At 40.1% G+C, this 22640-nt stretch overlaps 1 protein-coding gene and 1 non-coding gene across 8 annotated transcripts in view; both read right to left on the bottom strand.

Moving 5' to 3' along the window:
* The window catches only part of Kat6b (lysine acetyltransferase 6B), a 192135-nt gene that overhangs the window by 157099 nt on the left and 12396 nt on the right, over window positions 1-22640 (bottom strand). For 6 of the 7 annotated variants that reach the window (XM_063238696.1, XM_023566761.2, XM_003473808.5 and 3 more), the window contains exons 2-3: window positions 16618-16688; window positions 11799-12652 (exon numbers count right to left, since the gene is read on the bottom strand). In XM_063238696.1, coding sequence (XP_063094766.1) covers window positions 11799-12419 — 621 coding nt within the window. In that variant the 5' untranslated portion in view covers window positions 12420-12652; window positions 16618-16688. Of the gene's footprint in view, window positions 1-11798; window positions 12653-16617; window positions 16689-19249; window positions 19377-22640 lie in introns of those variants that run through there. The other variant, XM_063238697.1, reaches the window with a different exon arrangement.
* On the bottom strand, window positions 17150-17251 carry LOC111758023 (U6 spliceosomal RNA). The gene has a single exon (XR_002792264.1). It is a non-coding gene; the product is annotated as a U6 spliceosomal RNA (small nuclear RNA).

Below are 22640 nucleotides of genomic sequence, written 5' to 3'. Positions count from 1 at the left end.
CAATCATACTTAAAACGAAATCATTCCACGAGTTATTTGAGAATGAATCATACAATTGTATGTCTTGGCATATTTTTCTCAGCTGCTTAAATTACCATTTGAATGTGGTTTACTTTTTAACTTTCACAGTGCCTTGTATAGTACTTTATATGTTATAGTAACTCAGGTATGTATTGATTTCACCCAAATACAGACGCCAAGAGTGATAAAACAGCAGCCCACGTGCCACAGCTAAAAGACAGCTCCAGTCACTTCTTTGGTCTCTTTCTTTGTCTGTAAAAAGTCAGTTAATAACAGAACTTATCTCTCAGACTCCACATAAAGCTACTTTTGTGTATTTTAAAAGCTAAGAACACTACATGAAGGACAGTAAGCAGTATGTGCTTCATATAAGTAACTTCTTGCATGTTTTCTATAGAGCCTTAAGACAGAATATGAACTTCACATAGCTCGCAAGGCACAGATACATGTCTTAAGTATGTCTATTTGCATTTGTTGTGTGCCATGCAATAAGTGGGGAATTTAAATGACTTCAGACATAAACCATGGATTTCAGGAATCAAGGCAATTTCCAGACAGGTCAGTCAGTATACCTAAAAAGCCAGGCTGTGGACGTGTGGCGTACCCCAGTAATTCCAGCACTTGGGAGGCTGAGGCAGAAAGATCACCTTGAGTTCAAGGTTAGCGTGGACTAACACACTGATGAATTCAAAGCCAGCCTGAACTATAGAATAGGATCCCATCAAGAAAATAAATAAGATAAATATGAAAAATTCAGTACTCTAACAAGGCTTCTATAAGGGCTAGGAAAAGCCTCAGTACAAGTGCATGCATGCATGCATGCCTGTGTTTTCTCAACATTAGCTATTTATTTCATTTTGTTTTGCAATCAGAAGGTAGAAAAATACATACAATTCACACCTGATCAACATTCTCCAAACTTCCCAAAGGCTTGTGTTCAGCACTAACAAGATTTATTGCTAACCAACATGCCATGCTAAATTGAAATTAAGATATTACACAATTTTCCAATAAAGAAGTGATTTTCTAAGTTGGTATAAGTGCTTTATGAGGATGTAATTGTTGTCATCTTCCTGGATTTCAGTAGCTGGTGGAATATGAGATAAGTTGAAGGTTTACAGAAGGTCAGAGCTCATCAAATGGAAAGATCATCTGTTTTATCAGGCCTAGAAAGCATATTTACGGGCTGATAACTATAGTGATTCTTTAACGACTGGAACAAATGGTGTTTTCAAAGCATTCCAACTAACTGCAGCTACTGTGAAAGATTCTGCTAAAACACTAGTAAATGAAGGGAAATAAAGGATTCTAGAGGCTCCCTGACTTAATTTTATATTTATTTTTGTGAACTTGTCCTAAGAACTGAAAAATATATCCATCTACCTACATGTTATTTTTCTTTTTTAAATGAGTCAGTTTCTTTTTCAATCTACTTAAGAGTTATCTAATTAAGGATTTATAATTAAAGTAAGAGGTAATCCCAGCACTTGGGAGGCTGAGGCAGGAGGACTGTTGCAAGTCCACATCAGTCTGAGCTACAAGGTGAGCACAGGCCAGCCTGAACTGCATAGTGAGACCCTGTCTAAAAAAGACAAAAAATAAAATAAAACAAAATTATTCAGATGTTAACTCTTTAAAGTGTCACTCTTAACTTGCCTTATGTATGGGGGGGGGGTTGAGACAGGGTCTCACTATGCAGTTCAGGCTGGCCTTGAACTCACCATGTATCTTAAACTAGCCTCGGCTCCCAATCCATCTACATCAGCCTTCTGAGTGCTGGGATTAGGAGCACATGTCACCACCCTTAGCAACACCTTTGGCATAGAAAAGTTAACAGGACTAATCAGGTGAGCCCAATCTAATCATAGGACTCCTTCAAATGGCAGGAGCCTATCCAGGCCGCTGTCAGAAGGAGAGGAGACTGAGGAGGAATGGTCAGAGATGCAAAATTACTGGCCTCACAGATGGAGGAAGGTGACCTTGACTTAAAAGAATGAGGGCAGCTCCTAAAGATGGAAAAATCCAAGAAACATATTCTCCTAGAACTTCCAGCAAAGAATGAAATCTGCAGTCACCTTGATTTTAACCCCACGGGGCTCACTGCCCTTCTTACCAACAGAACTAAATATAATAAATTTGTGTTGCTTTAAATTATTAAGTATGTGATTTGTTACAGAAGCAATAGGAAATTAATATTCACAGGGTAAAGGTTAATTACATGATCTGAAGGCTGTACTGATTACTTCTTAATTATAAAATTAAAATGTGTTTTTATTAAAAAACAATCTAAAAATAAATAAAAATTAAATTAAAAAAAAATTTTTAAAAGATCTGCCAGACCAAATGATCAAATAAACACCACGGGTAACAACAAACCTGAAATTATTTATTTTCTGATAAAACACAAGAGGAAATAAACATCCCCATGCATGTAGTAATTTTGTTTTATCTTATTAGACAAGGTCTCACTCTGTAATTCAGGCTGATCTTCAACTCACTGTGTAGCCCAGGTTGGCCTTGAATTTGAGATGATCCTTCTGCCTCAAATCTGGGATTATGGGGCTGGGGATTTAGCTCAGCAGCATAAGCACCTGCCTTGCAAGCAGGCGGTCGTGAGTTCATTCCCCAGTACCGATTAAAAAAAAAAAATCTGGGATTATAGGTACATACCAGGCTGCCCAGCCCCTACTCAGTTCTTGAACTCATCATTCCCGTTTATGGTTAAGAAAGGCGAGGAACCATGCACAACAATCACGACTGGCCATGTCTCATCCAAACCTACTAGAGAAAGGGTTCAGTGGTGCCTATGACTCAGGCCCACATTGCTCGGAGTGTCATAGGTCACCAGAGCAAGACAGCTCCTTCCCAGAAACTTCCCTACGTGAACATGGCAGCTGACTGACCTCAAAGATGATGAAGCCCATTGCCTTCCCTTGAACTGGGCAAGAGTACCTGAGATGTCTATGAGCTCTTCTGAAATATGTTTTCCCTGAATGTTAAGATTTTTCAAAGAAAATGAAACAAAAGTGAAGGGAACATATAGGACCGAGAGATGAAGGATTAACAACAAAAGACCTCCCTGATGAGAGGAACAAGAACTGTTATGTTTGTATACCTACAAAAATAATACTGAGGAACAAATATGGAAGTTGTAAATAAAATTAAGTTCCCCTTCTAAAAGGCCTGTCTAGTTACAGACAGGAAAAGGCCCAGCGTGGTTTCAATGTATACCTATGCTGTTTCTAATAGAAAAGACAATCAAGCCAAAACAAACATCTGTTAACCAGTTAGGTTTGCTAATGAAACAAAGTTGCAGCTGGTTTATCAAAGATCAAAAGTGAAGCAAATTAAAGAAAGGATGTTAAGAACAAAGCTCCTTTCTAAAAATTAGCGGCTGAAGATTTTAAGCCCACTTGTCAAATTAACAAATCCTTCCTGGATTTTACATAGACCACTGATTAGTATTTATTTGGTATGTTTGTAAAGACCAGCCTCACAGTTTGGATATTTATCATTAATTCTAAAGCTTTATCTATACTGTTCACTTTGCAGATTTTTCAAAACACTACCTTTCACAAAATAAAACAATAAGAAAAACCTATAGTCTGCATTGTATTCCAATAATTAAAAGGTTCACTCAGATAAATAAAAACAATAAAATGCAGTCTGCCACTCCTGGAAACTTCCCTATTAAAGTGGTCCCAAGCACAAGCATTAACAGACACACTTGGCATTTCACAATATGCACAGCAAGCCTCCTTTCCTAACATGTCCAAACTTCTATCACCACCAACACAGTGGGATAGGAGCACCTAAGTAAAAGCACACTGCCCTCATGGCCTTGCTAGTTCAAAATGCCACCAGCAAATGACATCAATGACTCAGTTGCTGGCTTGAATTTGGTAAGCTAAGTGATGTTTTCATGCTTACAAACATTAAGAGATGGGAGAGACAAATACCCAAGAGTCAGATTCACATTTTAAGTGCTGATGTGAAGCCAGGCAGGTTGTTACACCTGTAATCCCCGCACTCAGTAGGCTAAAGCAGGAGGATCACTGAGAGTTCAAGGCCAGCCTGGGCTATATAATGAGTTCAAGGTCAGCCTGGACTACAGAGCAAGACCCTATCTCAAAAAAACAACACAACACAAAATAAAACAAAAATTTTAAATGCTGGTGTGGCTAGAGAACAACTTTAACCAAATCTAGTGTAGTTTAATGTACAGACAAAAGAAAATGAAGAAAAGTCATAAATTTTATAATTGAAATATCCTATTGCAGCTATAAAACAATCACTTTTCCTGTGTATGAGGAATAACGTACAAAGATAAAATACCGAAAAAGAATATAAACCTACATTTTGAGAAACATTTAATATACATTATTTGTTACAGTTTGGAGGGAAAGGATAAAATCTTTGCCCTCTAAGGGACAATCAGAATAAATCAGTAAACAGCACTTCACTGTTAGTTTTGAAGTTATAAAATACCAATTTTTCTTAGCACTAAAAGCTGTCACAGACAGGCATGCTATAGTGGCACATGCCACCACTCTTAATACTCAGAAAGTGAGGCAGGAGGAACACTAAGCATTTGAAGCCAGCCTGGGGCTACATAGTAAGTTCAAGGCCGGCCTGAACTACAGAGTAGTCTCAAAAAACAAAACAAAAACTATAGTTCAGGGGGCTGGGATTTAGCTCAGCGGCATAAGCACCTGCCTTGCAAGCACGTGGTTGTGAGTTCCATCCCTGGTACCGATTAAAAAAAAAACTATAGTTCAGAGATGATTCCCCTAGGACTGAGGGACTCTGCCCCATCACAGAATATGGTGGGCTAGCGAAAATCATGCACATAAGGGTCTGAGTTTCAATCTGTAGCACTTCTAAAGAAAATATCACAAACATAGCTATTATAAGCCAGACAGGTACATGGAATACAAGGGCAAATTTCTGGAAGCTGTTGATACCAAAAAAGTATCAAAAATATCTAAGATCTAATGAGTTTAAAAGAATACTTAACATTCACTTAAACTATCAAATATCCTGACACAATGTTTCTACTTTACCTGAAATCTATTTCCTGGGAAGTCTAGACAGGTCATATCTTGATAACAGCACAGAAGTGGAGCAAGCAGTCATGCTTCAGTGCAACAGAAAGCCTCAGCCACTCCGTCATCTTCCCTGACCCCCAGCTAGCTAGCTGGAGACCGTCCTAGTGCTCTCCACAATGCCTCAACACCTGGGACTACCTGCTCACAAAAGTGGCCCTCAGACACTGTGCGCTTCTGAAGAACTTCTGTGGCTTAATTACAAGAACAACATGAAAATGAACCACAATTTTCCTTCCCTGCCCCGAGAACAGCAAATATTTCTGATCTACCTAGTCCTTCATATTATAATAGGCTCAGTTTGACTTTAGTGATTCTAAAACTGACTTTTATCGACACCTGTTTCAAATTTCAGGTTATTCTGAAAAGTGTATTTTACAATACTATTAGGGCTTTATCCAACTTTTAGCTGAATATGCAAAATTAAGCATTGAGATGTGACACCTTTAGTGCAAATGACACCAATTCAAGAAGATCAACAGAGGGGACAATGTCTGAATTCTTTATAATGAACACATTAAAAAAATACACATATCTCTGCCTAAAAGATCCAGAGTTGTCTGAGACCACAGATGATTCCCCTAGGACTGAGGGACTCTGCCACATCACAGAACACGGTGGACTAGTGAACAGTCCTACACAAAGTACACGCTACTGTAAAAGTTCCAGTGACATATGACAAGGGTCTACTCTAAAGCAGGAATGCCATCAGACTGGAGAAAAAGAGCAGAAAAACGCTGAAGGAATCGTCTACCAATAAAGCTCTCAACAGCACTTATCCAATCCAATAAACTGACTGAGGAAAGACGTCCATGATCTTCCTTCCTCTGTGACAGAAATACTGCACAAAATACTACCAGAAACGCCGATAAAGAGGTGAGGGACAGAAAGAATAAACACCTGAGTAAGCCAAGACCACAACAAGTGATTATGAACATTGTTTTTTAATCAACAGTATCACTGTTTATTACTGTCTATCTTTGCAAGCCAATTTTTGTTGTTGTTGTTGTTGTTTGGCAGTACTGGAACATGGACCCTAGGGTCTCGCACATCTGTTTCATGTCTTTAAGAAAAAAACATCCAATTTCTGTTTGATACTAGAGATGCCCCGCGTTCCAACACTACCAGCTCAGAAAGAGAGGTCTCTACACTGGAAACATACCAAGATTTGATACTTAATGAATTTTAGGAAGATATTCTCAAATTTTAAAAATCTGTTTAACAGATTTTATAAAAATGCTAAAGCACAAATGTTCAAATGGAATCTTACTGCTACAAAGTACGTGATGAAAACTGAAATCTCTCTTAAAATATTTGACTTTCGAAAGTCCTCATAATCTGACCTAATTGAGCTTTCCCACTTTTAATGAGAAACATGAATAGTATCCTTTAGGAGTTACCTCACCAAGTCAAAGATAAAGTTTTATCTTCAGTGGTTTAATTCATTTCCATATCACCTCACTAGAAAGAGCTTTCTTAAATAAATACAAAGAATTTATGCTAAGGAGCCAGTGAAGTAATACCCAATTTGAATTCTAGACTATCTGAAGATGTGCAATTACATTTTAGAAAGAAGGGTTCTATTTTAACTTCCATTGTATTCCTCCTAGCTGTCTGAGTTGGAATGATGATGATGTTAAATCTAATTAGAGATTTACTACTTGCCCTACTGCATTCCCATCTTGCTGATATTATAAACAGTACCTGCTCTTAAAACTGTAATAAGCAAAAAAAAAAAAAAAAAAAAAACTGTAATAAGCTCATTGTGACCAAGTTTAAAATGCTGGAATTCTGTTTGTAGGGGGAACTGCTCTGAACCATCTGAGGAACTGAGAAGAGACTTTTACTGCACACGCAAAGCCACCTTTGTGGGCCAGCAGACTGCCCCACAGAAAACAGCTGTGGAGCTGTCCTGTCCTGCAATCTTGGTTTTCTGACCTACCAGCTCTGCAACTAAACTTAAGGGAAATTGCTTAAGCTTTAGGCCTCAGTATTTAATCTGTAAAATAAAGATAATAATCTGCCTCCCTCACAGTTACTGTGATAACTCAAAAAGACAATAAGTGTAAAGCACTAGGAATAGTGTCAGCAGGAACACTTAAAAACATTAGTTATCTGGGCTGGGGATTTAGCTCAGCGGCATAAGCCTGCCTGGTAAGTGTGAGGTCATGAGTTCAATCCCTGGTACAAAAAAAAAAAAAATTTAGTTATTGGGTGATTACATACCTATAATCCCAGTACTCAGTAGACTGAGGCAAAAGGATCACTGTGAGTTCAAGGATAGCCTAAGCAACATACTGAATTCAAGGCCAGCCTGTACCACATAGTGAGACCTTGTCTCAAAAAAATAAAAAAAAAAAAATTAGTTATCATTTTTACCATTTTCTTTTCTTTTACAAGTAAATACAGCTGTTCAACAAAAGTAACCAGATTAACAGCCTCTCTCCATCTCTGAACACTTGTCATTTATATCATAAATTTCCTTCCACAATGCAAACAATAACTTTTTTTTTTGTCTTTTTCGTTTTTATCGGTACGGAGGATCGAACTCACGACTGCCTGCTTGCAAGGCAGGCGCTTATGCCGCTGAGCTAAATCCCCAGCTCCTAAACAATAACTTCTAGCACATCAAGAATAGCGACAGTCTCAACTATTAAAAGTCCTACAACACAAAACTAGTTTAGTCAATATGCATAAATACAGGTCCAAGTTCAGCAGACCAAGCAAGAATAATCAAAAATAAAGAATTAGCATATTATGGTTTAATATGAGTAACAATTTCTAAGCTACAAAAAATATTCACATTGTCAGGTGCAGTGACACATACCTACAATCCAACAACTCAGGAGGCTAAGGCCAGAGGATCCCGAGTTTAAATCAGACTGGTAAATCTGGGGGGTACTGGAAATCGAACTCATGACCCCATGCTTGCAGGCAGGCACTGTGCCACTGAGCTATATCCCCAGCCCCAGACTGGGTAATTTAGCAAGCTCATCCCAAAACAACAAAAAAGGGACTGGCGACAGGAAGATTCTGTCTGTACTCCTACCACTCTGAGGCTGAGGCAGAAGCCTGCAAGTTTAAGGACATTTTGGGCTGCACTACAAGTTAAAGAACATCCTGGATTAAATAGTGAGACCCTGTCTCAAAAGAAAATAAAAAATAAAAAAAAAGCTGAGCATAGTGGCGCCTGTAATCCCAGCACTCCAGAGACTGAGACAGAAGGATCATTGCAGGTTTCAGACCCGCCTGGGCTACAATAGCCCAAGGCCAGCCTGCACCACATAGCGAGACCCTGTCTCAAAAACACCAAAAAGGGGGCTGGGGATTTAGCTCAGGGCATAAGTGCCCGCCTTGCAAGGGCACCGTTTTGAGTTTGATCCCTGGTACTGATAAAAATAAATAAATAAATAAATAAATAAATAAATAAATATTAAAAGAAAAAAAAAAAAAGGGAAAAAGAAAAAACAGGCATGGTACATGCCTATAATCCCAGCACTCAGGACACTGAAACAGGACGACAGCTGGAGTTCAAGGCCAGTCTGGACTACATAGTAAATTCAAGGCCAGCCTGAACTACATAATGAGACCTCTCTGAAACAAATAAAAACAAATAAACAAAACAGCAGCTGGGCATGGTGGCACACATCTGAAATCCTAACACTTTGAGAAGCTAAGGCAAAAAGATCGAAAGTTCAAGCCTGACCTGGGCAATTTATCAAGACTGTCTCAAAATGAAAACTAAAAAGACTAAGGATATTTCTGTGTAAAGGCCCTGGGTTCAATCCCCAGTATCCCAAAATAAGGAAAAGGTGGAAATGAGTGCTAGGGAAATAGTACTTTCTGGGTTCAATCTCCACTACTGCCAAAAAATAAAAAGTTCACATTGCCTACTCGATTCTAGATCGTTTTTAATAATCTGATAAAGCTATAAATCTTGACCTAAAAACACAGAGGCACTGACCTGACCTTCACATTCACTTTCAGGGGATTTATGGGCCACTACCCAGGTTCGTTCACAGATTCCAGGTTAGGAATTTCTATTACATTTACTTAGTGGATGTCCATGGTTTTATAAACCACTTACTTGTTTTGTTTGGTTTTGTTTTGACACAAAATCTCACCACACAACCTAGGCTGGTCTTGAACTTGTGACCCTTCTACCTTAGCCTCCCAAAATTACCACTTTTAATCTCAGATGGCAATATGTTATGCTGTAGTTTAATCAAGTTTTTCAAGGTAAAAATGCTGTATGTACAATAAAAGCAGGTTGCCAAATTGGCTTGAAGAGACTTTTATTTTTACTTGTTCTTTTTAAACAATTATGATTACTCAGTATAACTAATCTCAAAACTACATACGGTAAAACTTCTAGCAGGCATTTTCTCAGCTTCTCTCATTAAATGATGGTGCTAACTGGACACAGTAAAGATCAGCATCATAAAAAGAGCAGTTGCAATTGCATGCTAAGCAGTAAATTACTCTGTTCTCAACCCTAGACACTTCAGACATGAATTTTCCTTCAGACTAAAAATAGTCTGTACAGACGCTGCCTGAAAAAAATATGGTAAGATTGGCAAGAAGTGACAGGCAAGGGTAGAGAGGATAGGAAGGGCACTATGGAAAATTCACAGTGACTTTCTATCACAAGTGAAAATATTCTTAGTATCATAAAATCATCAAAACAAGGGGCTGGGGATTTAGCTTAGCGGCATAAGCACCTGCCTTGCAAGCAGGCAGTTGTGAGTTCGATCCCTGGTACCGATAAAAAGAAAAAAGACAAAAAAAAAATCATCAAAACATAACACTAATTAGAGCAGGGCGTGGTGGCTCACGCCTGTAATCCCAGCACTTGGGAGGCTGAGGCAGGAGGATCCATGTGAGTTCCAGACCAGCCTGGCTACAAAGTGAGCTGAAGGCCAGCCTGAACTGCATAGTGAGACCCTGTCTCAAAAAGAAAAAAGGAAAAAAAAACACTAACTTGGTTGAAGGGCTTCGATGAGTCCACATACTGGATAATTATAAAGCACTGGCATACCTTAGGATAATATATTTAAAAACAAAGACCCATTCTTATCAAGAAATGGCTCTATGTTTCCTTGGAGTACAAACTTTTGTGAAATTATTTAAAGAAAAACAATGATGCTTAACATGGCTGTGTCAGACACCAGGATTAGGATATATATATATATATTTTTTTTTTTTTTTTTTTTTTTTTAATAAATGTTACTAAGAGAATTTCACAGCTTTACCTATTTCTTTATGCTCACATTCTCTCACAAGGAACTGGGCACTCATTACACAAACACAACAATCATCAACAGATTGTATAACAAATGTTGTTAAACACTGAGATACAAATACAGCTTTAGGTGAGTCTGTGCAGAGGCAAGCCACCTCACCCTAACTGGTATCTAGAGCAGGTCTTTCTCCCAGAAGCTCGGACAACCAAAACAGAGCCCAACTCAGGGTGCATGGTTTCCAAAGAAGCACAGCTTTTGCTAACACTTGTGTTCAATCCTTTCTAAAACTGTCACTGGATGACAGAAGCACTTTTTCTACAACAGTAGCTAAGATGATAAATTAACTGGTATCACTGTGCACATTGCCTGAAGGACACAGCCCAAAGCTGGAAGGACTGAATTATGAACAACTCACTGCTGGTGGCTGTGAGACAAAAGAAAAAAACGCTACACAACCAAAGACTCAAGAGTACAGCAGATTTAGAAGAGTAATTCTGTCATTTATCTCTTAATGCTACAGAAATAACCTAAAACCCAACAGTATAATGAAAGATACTACAGGGCACAAAGTAAAGTAAACTTTCACCTAGTGAGAACTGATCGATCAATGATACCAAATGGAAATGAGAGGAATTCAGGGCATATATTAAAACAATTTCCATATTAAAATAACACGTCTAAAAAAATACAATACAATGACACATGTAGCCGAGCATGGTGGGGCACCTGTATTCCCCAGCTGCTTGGGAGATGAGGTGGGAGGATCGCTTGAGTCCAGCAGTTCTGGGCTGCAGTGGGCTATGCTGATCGGGTGTCCCCACTAAGTTCCGCATCAATATGGTGACCACTCGGGAGCACGAGACCACCAGGTTGCCTAAGGAGGGGTGAACCGGGCGCAAGTCCTAAACGGAGCAGTCCAAACTCCCATGCTGATCAGTAGTGGGATCGCGCCTGTGAACAGCAACTGCACTCCAGCCTGGGCAATATAGTGAGACCCTGTCTCTTTTACCCCTTCCACAAAAGCTGTACTTGGGATATACTTCACCAGTGACGACTCCTAACGATTAAAAGTCAATTTTAAAAAAATAACATAAAATAACACGTCTGGAGGTTCCTCTCTGAAAATAATGAAAGGAAAAAATATAACGGCCTTTCTTAGGTTTCTGAAATACAAGCCCCAGCCGTGGTGGTCCTCTCAGGCATCGCCCGTCAGCAATGAGGGTCATCACTGCTAACTCCCAGCCAAGGAGTCAGGCAGCTCTCAATACACTGTAAAACAATGTACGCGTCTTCAAACACAGAAGCCTGCTTTGAGGCCCTGTACTTTATTTTTATCAAAATTTACCCAGATCTTTGGCCCACAAGAACCCGAAAGTGGGTAAGTCAGAAGAGCCGCGCGCGGAAGCGCAGCAGGCCCCTCCGCACTTACCTGGTCCTTCTCGTGGGGGAGGAGGCTGACCGGCGGGAGCGAGGACGGGAAGGCGCTGGGGCACTCGGGCGCCGCCTTGCCGTCTGAACCCCCATAGTTGACCCTGTACTGCGGCCCGTCCTTCAGCAGCCTCCCGTTGTTCACGGCGCGCTTGGCGCCCAGGCGCAGGCGCTGCTGAAAGGCCGGGTTGGTGGTAGTGCTCGAGAGATCGCTCTGGCTTCTGAGATACTTCTCGATGTTCTTCAAGGAGGAGCCATTTGGCTCCTCGAGCCCTTCAATTGCTCTTCTTAAAAGTTTATTCCAATCCACATTACGCAGATCATTACATGATCCTCTCGACCCCTTGGATGACTTAGGAAAAGTGCCCGGCTTGACCGCTGAGAAGCGCCCCGGGTTGTCCGGGTCCTTGTAGGAGGCAAGGCCTTTGTTGGTGACCTTGAGCACGGAGCCATCCTGGACGCTGAGCTCCAGCTGCTCAGAGACCGTCTTCTTATCCAACCCATGGGAGGCGCTGACCGCATGGCAGATTCGCTCTTCTGAGGGCCTTTGCTTTTGCTTTTTGATTTTCTGTATAGCTTCAAGAATCCACTCTGTATAAAGTGGGTTTGCAAGTTTTACCATGGTTGACAAATGACTTCTTCCACACAAAAGTTACCCATAGAGGTTCTCCTTGTATTTAACAGGACTTGAGCATTTGAAAGTCGTTTACAACTCAACTAATGGGCAGAGTATTCCAGACCATGCCAAGCAACATCTTAAAAAATCCATCCTTCAGAGATTCAAAAGAGGACAAACAGGCAGTGGAGAGAGTACTGCATTCAAGTGAAGAACATCTTTAACTAGGAAACCAAGACCTTAAAGGATAAAAAGGAGAAAACACTCTTAATGATGAAATGTCTAAAAATAAACATTCCTTGGTATTACTTTTTCAGATGCAAAATGACCATACAAGTAATGACAGCAAGTATTGTATAACACAGCCACAGCGACTATTATCTATCCAGAAATTTGGGTCACAGTCTGAGAAAGAATTTTTTTCAAGGATTTTTCACTTATTTACATGAAGACATTTACAGAGCATGCAAGAGATCTCATCTAAATTATATACTTAATGGATTGTCTACTGAAATTAATAAACTGTCAGTGGACTATCATATGTAAGTTTCACGGACATGAAACACCATCAGAAACCCAATGTGAGGACACAGGCCTATAAGCCCCCAGCACCAGGGCAGCTGACGAAGAAGGGTCACGAGTTGAAGGTCAGCTCTGCCTACACACTGAATTCAAGGCTGGCTTTACACTTAAGACTCTGTTTCAAAATAATAAAAAAATTTATTATTAAAAATAAATTATGATACAAAAATTGGATGGAGGCCAGGCATGGTCATACATGCCACCTATAATTCTAGCACTTGGGAGGCCAAGGCAAGAGGATCACCACGAGTTTAAGGTCAATCTAGGCTACATAGTAGTGAGTTCAAGGCCAGTCTGAACTATGTAGCATGACCCTATCTTAAAAATAAAAACAAAATGTTAAACGAAAAAAGAATTTTAAAAAGCAGCCAGGTCGGGGCTGGGGATTTAGCTCAGTGGCATAAGCACCTGCCTTGCAAGCAGGCGGTCGTGAGTTCAATCCCCGGTACCGATAAAAAGAAAAAAAAAAAAAGCAGCCAGGTGTGGTGGCACTCACTTGTAATCCCAGCCTGCGGAGACTGAGGCAGGTAGATCACCACAAATTCAAGGGTAGCCTGGGTTGAAAAATGAGTTCAAACCTAGCCTGAACTACATAGCAACACCCTATCTAAAAAAGAAAAGGTAATAATAATAAAAAACTTTTAAAAAGCAACAATCCTGCTTTCTTCAGCTAAGTATTGTTATTCTGCAAGTCTCACACATACTACAAAATTTCCGGCCTGGTCATTTTTCCTTTTTCCAGTGCTGGGTGTCAAAGTCAGGACCTCACAGGCGAGGCAAAAACTACCAGCGAGCTACGCCCCCAGTCCTGACCTAAACCCTTCTAAGGAATTGGATCCTCTTATCCTTATGGACAGGGTCTGTGTGACACCCCCTGACCTCCAGGCATGAGAACTGAAATGAATATAGAAACGTTATGCCACCCTTTCAGTAAGAAGCATGCTGGCTATCTCAGTCCTAGTGAGAGTTCACTCACAGCTGAGTCCAGGTCCCTACCATCTACTCCTGCAGACCACAGGGAGCTCGCCGAAAGGCCTACACACCAGGAGAAACGGCCCTGGCCTCAGAGCTGCACACATCTGCACTCCAATCTTGTTCTCCAGGGATGACATCCACTGCCTTACTTTTATAGTGTGCTTGCTTGTCATTTACTCTTCAGCACAATTCTAGAGGTAAGCAGGCTCAGAGGAAGATGGAAGTCACCAGAGGTAACTGCCTGTGGCAACCTTAAAGCTCTAAGGCTGCATTTCAGAACCCTCGTCCAGCATAAGCCTGCCCGCTCCAGGCGACTCTTCCTATGCAGAAACAGCAGAGCTCTGACCCCAGCTCCAAGACGGCTGGTAAGGAGACTTGCAAGAATCAGTCTCCTTCACTCTGCCCGCAGCCAATGCTAGTGCTGGAGCACCCATCTACTGGGGATGCACGCCAACCCCAGGGCACACCTAAACCTATGGGGAATCTTGAACCCTTTTGTACTGTTCTCTTTAGTTCTGCAACTCTTTAGTTCTGTACTGTTCTCTTTAGTTTTGCAAATTGGGTACTGGAAGAGTTTAACAACATGGTAGTTCATAATAAAACAACAATTATAACAATAAACTGTAATAAAGACTATTTAAAATTTATGAACTCCCTTTAATTATCAGTAGTCTGGAAGACTGAAGCAGGGGGTTGCAAGTCTGAACGCAGCATGGGTAACTTAGCAACTTAATGAAGTTAAGAGCAGAATTGAGCTCAATGCAAAGGCCCTAGGTTCAATTCCCAGTACAAAAAAAAAAAAAAAAATGCTGAGGATGTAGTTCAGTGCACAGCACCTGCCTGGCAAGCAGGAGGTTCTGAGTTCAATCCCTGATGCTAAACTAACTAATTAATTAACTAAATTACTAAATAAACAAGTGTGTGTGAACTCTTTATTACTGGAATTTTCCACTTAATATTTCTGGCCCAAAGCTGACCACTAGTAACTCAAACTATGGAAAGGGAAGCCACTGATACAGGAAGACTACTATGTACATGTCTTCCAGAACTGCTGAAAGGATGAAGTAAACATGGTATCTAACATAGGGTGGGGAGTAGCTAACCAGCACTTCTACTAAATACAATGTGTATGGGCTGAGGATTTAGCTCAGCGGCACAAGCACCTGCCTAGCAAGTGTGAGGTCACCAGTTCAATCCCCTGTTTAAAAAAAAACAAACTTTGGCTAGATATGACAGGCTTTCAAATATTTGAAAACAAGTATTTTTCATCTATAAACTGGACATGGTGGCACACACACCTGTAATCTCAAGAGGCTGAGGCAGGAGCAGCATCACATGAGTTCAAGGCCAGCCTGAACCACACAATGAGACCCTATCTCAAAAACAAAAAACAAACCAACAAACAAAACCACTAACAGCTGTGTGTGGTAAAACATGACTATAAGGCCAGCACTGTAAAAATATCCCAAGGGCCAGGTACACAACTCAGCAGTACAACACCTGACTGGCAAGCCTGAGGTGCTTTGTTCGATTTCAGGTACCTCCTCCTAAAAAAATCCCAGCACTGTAAAGTTGAGACAGGATAGTGCGTTCAAGGTCTGCCTGGGCTACCTGGTGAGTTCAAGGACAGTATATGCTACACAGAGAGCCTCCCTCAAAAATAAACAGCACCCAAATCCCTCTCCCCCAGCAGCCCCAGCTTACTAAACCACTGATACCCGACTTGACTCTTCTATGTCACATTCCCCCAGCATGGGGCACTTAGCTGGGTTGCTCACTACTCTAATGCTTATCCTAAAATCCAGCAGTCCAAGCCTTATTCAATTATAAATGCAACCCCAAATTGCAGGAATGTTCTTACCAGCCCTGCCACAACAGCTATGCTTACCACATAGTCCAACCAATGCCCAGATCTATTTTCAAAAATGCTGTCAAACTCAATCTTCCCATCCTTCTCTTGCACAAATTTAAATGCTGAGATCTAAAGTTTATTACAGTTCAATTTCATCTTGTTGGCTTGAGTCTATCTTCCAACCTGCTAAAGACTGTTTTGAATCTTGACTCTGTCATCAAGGTCATCTGCAAATCTAATAAGTACTCCCTTTTGTGTCATCACATAGATCACTGACAAATATGTTAGGCTTGGAATACAGTGTGTTTAGGAATGAAGTTGCTGGCTTTTGCCGAACAACCACTGTCAGAATAGAGCATAGGAATCATTCTGTGTCAGTAAGTTCAGAACAGGAAACTGATCTCTCCAAAGTGCAATGGTTTGTCACAAGTTCATTAGAAGGCATTTTACTGTATCCAAGTAATTCTTTCATCCTTCATCATTTATTCAGAATGAATCACAACTAATTTAATTTGACTGCACAATATATAACTTCGGGAAGCAAGAGAAGAGGTCACAGGAAAGTGGCCAATAATATTGCAGTTGCCTACAGACTCTTTGGTTACACAAGCGAAAGGACATACATTAAAACAAAACACATTTCACAACTAATAAATACCCAAAAGGCACCTTTATGACAAGCTTTTACCACAGTCTACGTCCACAATCAAAATAATCACTCATATCCATTACCAACACATTTCAATAAGACTGACATTTTATATCTTAAAAATGTAATAAAAGAAGGGAAAATACCAGAATTGGAACTCCAAATGTTTTTAACAGTCCGTGACAAAAACGAAGATTGTCCAGGTCTTCAGGCAAGTCTGTCAAAAGAAAAAGAATAAATATTTACTTGGGCATAGGGACAACTCTAATTCGGCAACCATCTACAGAGCTTTCCAACTATTATAAACAAACGCAGCTCCACAACCAACACTGCGCAACTAATACAAACAGCTGCTGTGTGTTCATCAGTCACTACAGTTGGCAACATTTTCTTCCAAACCATTAAAGTATATTTACGAACACAGAATTCAGGACAGTAAATAAAGTCCCAAGCAAACTACCCAAAGAAATATGTCACTTTTTTTTCATTGTACTAGCAATTGAACCCAGGGTCTTTGTTCTGAGCTAATTTCCCATCCTTTTGTATTTTGTATTTTGAGATAGGGTATCCCTAAATTGCCTAGGCTGGGCTTGAATTTGAGAATTTCCTGCCTCGGGCTCAATTTCACTTTAGGCCAGACCTGTCCTGTACATTTTATTTTTTCACATATCATCAGCATAAAAACACGAAAGTGTCAAAAATGTGCACGTCATCCTTGCTCAAAGGCAATGCTAATCTTCTCTGCATATTCCAATTTAAATATATGTGCCGCTGAAGCAAGTATATGTACTCCTAATTTTAAAAATCAGGCTGGTGAAAAGATGCCTAAGAAAGAATGCCACTATAAGAAAAATTCCACTATTACTCAAAATAGCCAGGCAAACATGGGGAGCAGGGGATAAAAAGTTGTCTTAAAGTCAGCATTAATTTGCTCACGCAGCATTCATTATCTGTCCCAAAACCACCTGGCACCTAAGAACTGACTGAATTACAGATATAACCAACAGCCTCACCTAAAGGATAAATATGTACCAGTTTCCACCAATGGTAAATGTATACTGACACAGTTCACGTTTTAGGGTATAGTGATAATTTTTTACTTCAGAAGCAGAAAATAAATTTAAAAGTGACTGTGAGTAACTTTATTTTGATATTATACAAAACTACTTCTAAGCCATCTTAGATGCTTCTTCCCTCCCCTTCCCCCACCCACCAGCACACACCCTACTCCTCAATTTAATCTCAAAATTAGCTCTCATCTGACACCAACCAACAGAGTTAATTAGGCAGAAGCAGATGTAACTCAGCAGCTCTTTGCTAGGAACAGAATCAGAGTGTTTAAAAAAAAAAAAATACACAGCTAGGAGAGGAACAAAATCAGAAGTCTCTTATCTGTAGCCAATTCTGAACTTAACACATGTATATTATCCACTTTGTATATTATCCACTGCAAATTTTTTAATCGTATGCTGATTTGTTTCTGACATCCCACTGGTCCCACTAAAATTGGTGTAAGCTAAGAGAATAGATTGGAAACCAATTTCATACTAGCCTAAGCAGTATCTAACTAGAAAGACAAATCTACAGGAAAAAAATGCATAATTCATTCAAAAGACAAACAGAAATGATTTTTTTTCCTGACTCAGAATTATCCACACCACTTGTCTTTTCTCAGAGCACTGGGACTTGTTTCATATGTAGATAGGACATTCAATCACAAGCTAAAACTAAAATCATTATTCTCTTTTCATTTTTTTCTATAAAAATTGAAAGTTGAGCTAAAAGTCTATTAAAATGTTGCAAATCACTCCATATTAATTCAGGGAATTCATGCTAAATCAAATTAAATTATTCTATCTTCTAAGGTTGTTGAAGCACTTTATTTTTAGCTACAAAAAAAAATCAGCAAATTATATGGTTGTATCAAATAGTCTTATAACACTATTTACATCATTCATTACAAACTATTCTAAACAGATCTAGAGAAAGGCACAGTCCAACACTAAGCTTTTAGCTCCACTGGTATTATATAAATATCAACACTATTCAGAAATATTCATGTCAGCGCTAGAAGAGTCAAAATATCCTGAATTGTAAGTATTATGTGAGTCCTCCTCTAAGCTTTTACTAAAGCTGTGTGTTATTTCAAAATCAATGTCATAACACTTGAGTCATGAGATTATAGATGCACCAAAAACAGCAGGGAAAAAAAAAGATTAATAATAGAGTTTGCTCTTTTTCCATCCTGAGTTTTACTTGCTCAGTTATTTTTAGCAGTCTTACTTTTACAAGCTCCTGGGTTTTTTTCAAAGCCCACTGCATAACTTAGTGAGCATCCACAAATCTTAACAATAGCTTCCAAAAACTACAACATAAACAGTTTAACAGAGGGGATCTTGACTTCTCTTTCTCTTTCCTCTCTTACTGCCCAGCACAGCCTATTGGCACAGTGGCTTAAAATAGTATCCTCAATTAACAGGTATCTGTCACTATGACAACATCAAACACCATCCAGGGGGCAAGAAAGGCTAAGGGAGGATGGCTACAGTCAAAACACAACATACACATTTTTTGAAATGTCACAACGAACTCCATTAACTTATATAATTAATGAGTTATTTTAAAATCCATCATTCATATGATGAAATGTGCTTTCAAATCCTAAATGTATCTGTTTCCCGTAAAATTAATACTTGAGGTCCAAAACATGTGAAATGGGAGGTGATGTTATAAATACCAATCAAAAGCTATCACTTGGCAAAGCGTGATGGCACTCACCTATAATCCCCAGCATTTAGGAGGCTGACACAGGAGGATCACTGTGAAGTCCAAGCCAGCCTGGACTACAAAGTGAGTTCAAGGTCAGCTTGAACTGCATAGTAAGACCCTGTCTCAAACAAAACAAAAAGTTAAACACAGAATTACTTATAGGACCTGTACTTCCACTTCTAGGGATGTACTTATAAGAACTGAAAGCAGTTGCCAGGAATTTGACTCAGCAGCATAAGTGCCTCTCTGAGAAGCATGAGGTCTTTTTTTTTTTTTTTTTTTAGTACCAGGGATCGAACTCATGACTGCCTGCTTGCAAGGCAGGCGCTTATGCCGCTGAGCTAAATCCCCAGCCCCTAAAGCATGAGGTCTTGTTTGATCCCCGGGTACCAAAATTAAAAAAAAAAAAAAAAAAAAAAAAGAATGAATGAATGAATGAATGAATGAACTGAAAGCAAACACTCAAATAACTCAAGTACAGGGAAACATATATTTCATACAGCACCATTCACAACAGCCAAAATACCCATCAACAAATGAACAGAGATGATCTAAATGTGGTGTTATCCACACTGCAGTATTATTCAGCCACAAAAAAGGAATGAAGTACTGATATGTGCTTTTACAAAATGGTTGAACTTGAATCATTTATGTTGTAACAGAAGCCAGAAACAAAAGGTCACATATATAAATCTGTTTTCAGAAACACTCAGAGCAAAACAGGTATGGTGGTCCACCCTGCAATGCCAGCGCTTGGGAGGCTGAGGCAGAATTGCTCCAAATTCGAGGCCAGCCTGGGCTACACAGTGAGTTCAGGGACAGCCTAAATTACAGAGTAAGACCCTGTCTCAAAAAAACAAAAAACACAAGAAAGAAAGAAAGACCAACCGACCCAGAGCGCCTGGAGTGGTACACACACCTGCAATCACAGCATTCGAGGCCAAGGCCCAGGCAGGAGGACTAAAGCCAAAGCAAGAGGATCACCACAGTGAGTTCAGGGAGGCCAGTCTGAACTATAAAGACCTTGTCGTAAAAAACAAAGCAAAGGGGCTGGGGATTTAGCTCAACGGCATAAGCGACTGCCTGTGGCAGTCGTGAGTTTGTGAGTTCGATCCCCGGTACCAATAAAAAGGAAAAAGACCAAAAAAACACAAAGCAAAATACCCAAAGTAGACTGTCCACAGAAAAATTGGTTGCTAAGGTCTGGGGAAGGGGGACATAGGAAAAAACTGTTTAAAATGGATGGTGTCTTTTATTTTGGATTGACAGAAATATGTTTCTTATTTTTTGTTAGTACATCTCTCTTGGGGGGGGGCGGGTCTGCACATATACATAACACATCTTAATTCTTTTTCGTCTCCTTTCCTTCCTATCCCTCCTTGCTCCCTCCAACTCCTGTCCCCCTTGCCATCTGCAAAAGTACTCTGCCTCAAGAGAGAAGCTTGAGTCCATTGTAAGAAAATGGACCTACTTGAGACCACAATGTCAAGTGAAATAAATCAGACACACAAGTTTAAGTATCCCATGATTTCACTTTTATGAGAAATCCGAAGTATAAATAAAGCGTAAAATAAAAGATAGGGTATAGGGAGGGCCTTTTTCAAGTGAAAAGGAGAACAAGAGATGGAAATTGAGCCAGGCAAGAAGATGGCCCAGTCCTGTAATCCCAGCATTTGGGAGGCTGAAGCAGGAGGATCACTGATGAGTTCCAACCAGTCTGGGGTATAAAGTGAACTCAAGGCCAGCCTGAACTGCATTGTGAGATCCTGTCTCAAAAGACAAAAAAAAAAAAAAAAGATGGAATTGTTTTGGCATTACATACACACAAGTCACACAACACTGTGAATGTACTAAATGCTATTCAATTGTTCATTTTGAAGACTCATGTGAATTTACCTAAAATAAATTGTTTAAAAATACATAAATAACAAAGAACCAAATTTTTAAAGTAATTCCAACAAACGGGATATGGGGGATCACACCTGTAATTCTAGCACTATGGAAGGCTAGGTAGGAGGATCCTAAATTCAAGCCCATTCTGGCCAACTCAACAAGACACTGTCTCAAAACAAAAAATGTAAAAAGGGTAGAAATGTAGCTCAGCCCTGGGTTCAATCCCTGCTATCTAACTTGCAAGGATCCCCCTGCCTCACTCAGCCTCCCAAGAGTGCTGGGATTACAGGAGTGTGCCACCACCCTCAGCCCTGTTACCTGTGTTTGCTTTGATCTTTGTTGTTGTTATTTTGAAATGAGGCCTCACTATTTTGTGAAAGCTGGCCCGAAATCCCTGGGTTTAGGTGATACTCCTGCCTCGGCCTCCCAAGTGCTCAGACTACAGGCACAGGCCACTGTGCCCAGCTTCTGTGCCAAAGCAAATTCTTTCTCATCTCCCTAGTGGCTTTCAAACAAGACCCTCTGGTCATTTGCAGGAAAGAATTCTGGGCACTACTTACACATAACTACTTGTGGCTTAAACATTCAGGGCTACTACAGCCCCTTACATCCAAAAGAGGACTCCATGCTAACAATTTTGTTTACTGGGCTCCCCCATAGGATTTCCTTCAAAGATACAGCTCCTCTGACCTCAGAAGGAAGAAGTCTGAACAATTGAGGTTATTCCTTGCTGAAAACCTTCATTGTAGATGCAGAGAACATGCCCTGGAATGGATGGGATTTAAACCAAACAAATGATACAGAACTTGGGAACCTCCCAGCTCCTCCACTCAAGATCAAATTCTTCCTGGCCCAGGGCAAGTGACGCTCAGAGGTCACACATCTCTTTGTCTCACAGGAAACTTTTAGCTTTCTTACTACTGGGAGTTGGTTTGGTTTTTTTAAGACAAGGTTTCACTATGTAGTACAGGCCAGTCTTGAACACACTCTGCAGCCCAAGCCGACTTTGAATCTCCATCTTCCTGCTTCAGCACCCCTAGTACTGGGATTATATAGGTAGTAGCCACCACGCCAAAATTGACTCTTCATTCATTCACTACTTACTATTTTGCTAGACTTCCAATTCTGTATTATGTTTACTTGGATCTTGCTCTTATCTCTTACGAGACTGTACAATTCTTAAGAATGCTTGATTCATCTTTGCATGGCCCAAAATTGGCCAGGCCCAAAACTTGACCATAAATTGGGTTCGGTAACTATTTGTTGCCACAGCTTAGGTTGCACAGTGAGTTCAAGACCAACCTGAATTGCACTGTGAGACCTTGTCTAAAAAAAGCAAACTGAAAACATCAGTGGGGTGAATGAAGGAAGCGAACAGAAGAGAAAGGACAGAAACTAAGAATGAACTGTCTGGCAAAAGGGTCATCAGCATACATGCCTACTGCCTGGAGCAGGTGTGCAGAGAAGAGGGATAAGAAAGTCGGTAGCTGGCGATGATGGTGCATGC

Source organism: Cavia porcellus, unplaced genomic scaffold, assembly GCF_034190915.1.
Source record: "Cavia porcellus strain 051 isolate PalLab524CR breed Dunkin Hartley unplaced genomic scaffold, mCavPor4.1 scaffold_28, whole genome shotgun sequence".
Lineage (NCBI taxonomy): Eukaryota > Metazoa > Chordata > Mammalia > Rodentia > Caviidae > Cavia > Cavia porcellus.
The sequence above is the reverse complement of the archived record's forward strand: the minus strand, read 5'-3'. Positions and strand labels throughout refer to the sequence as shown.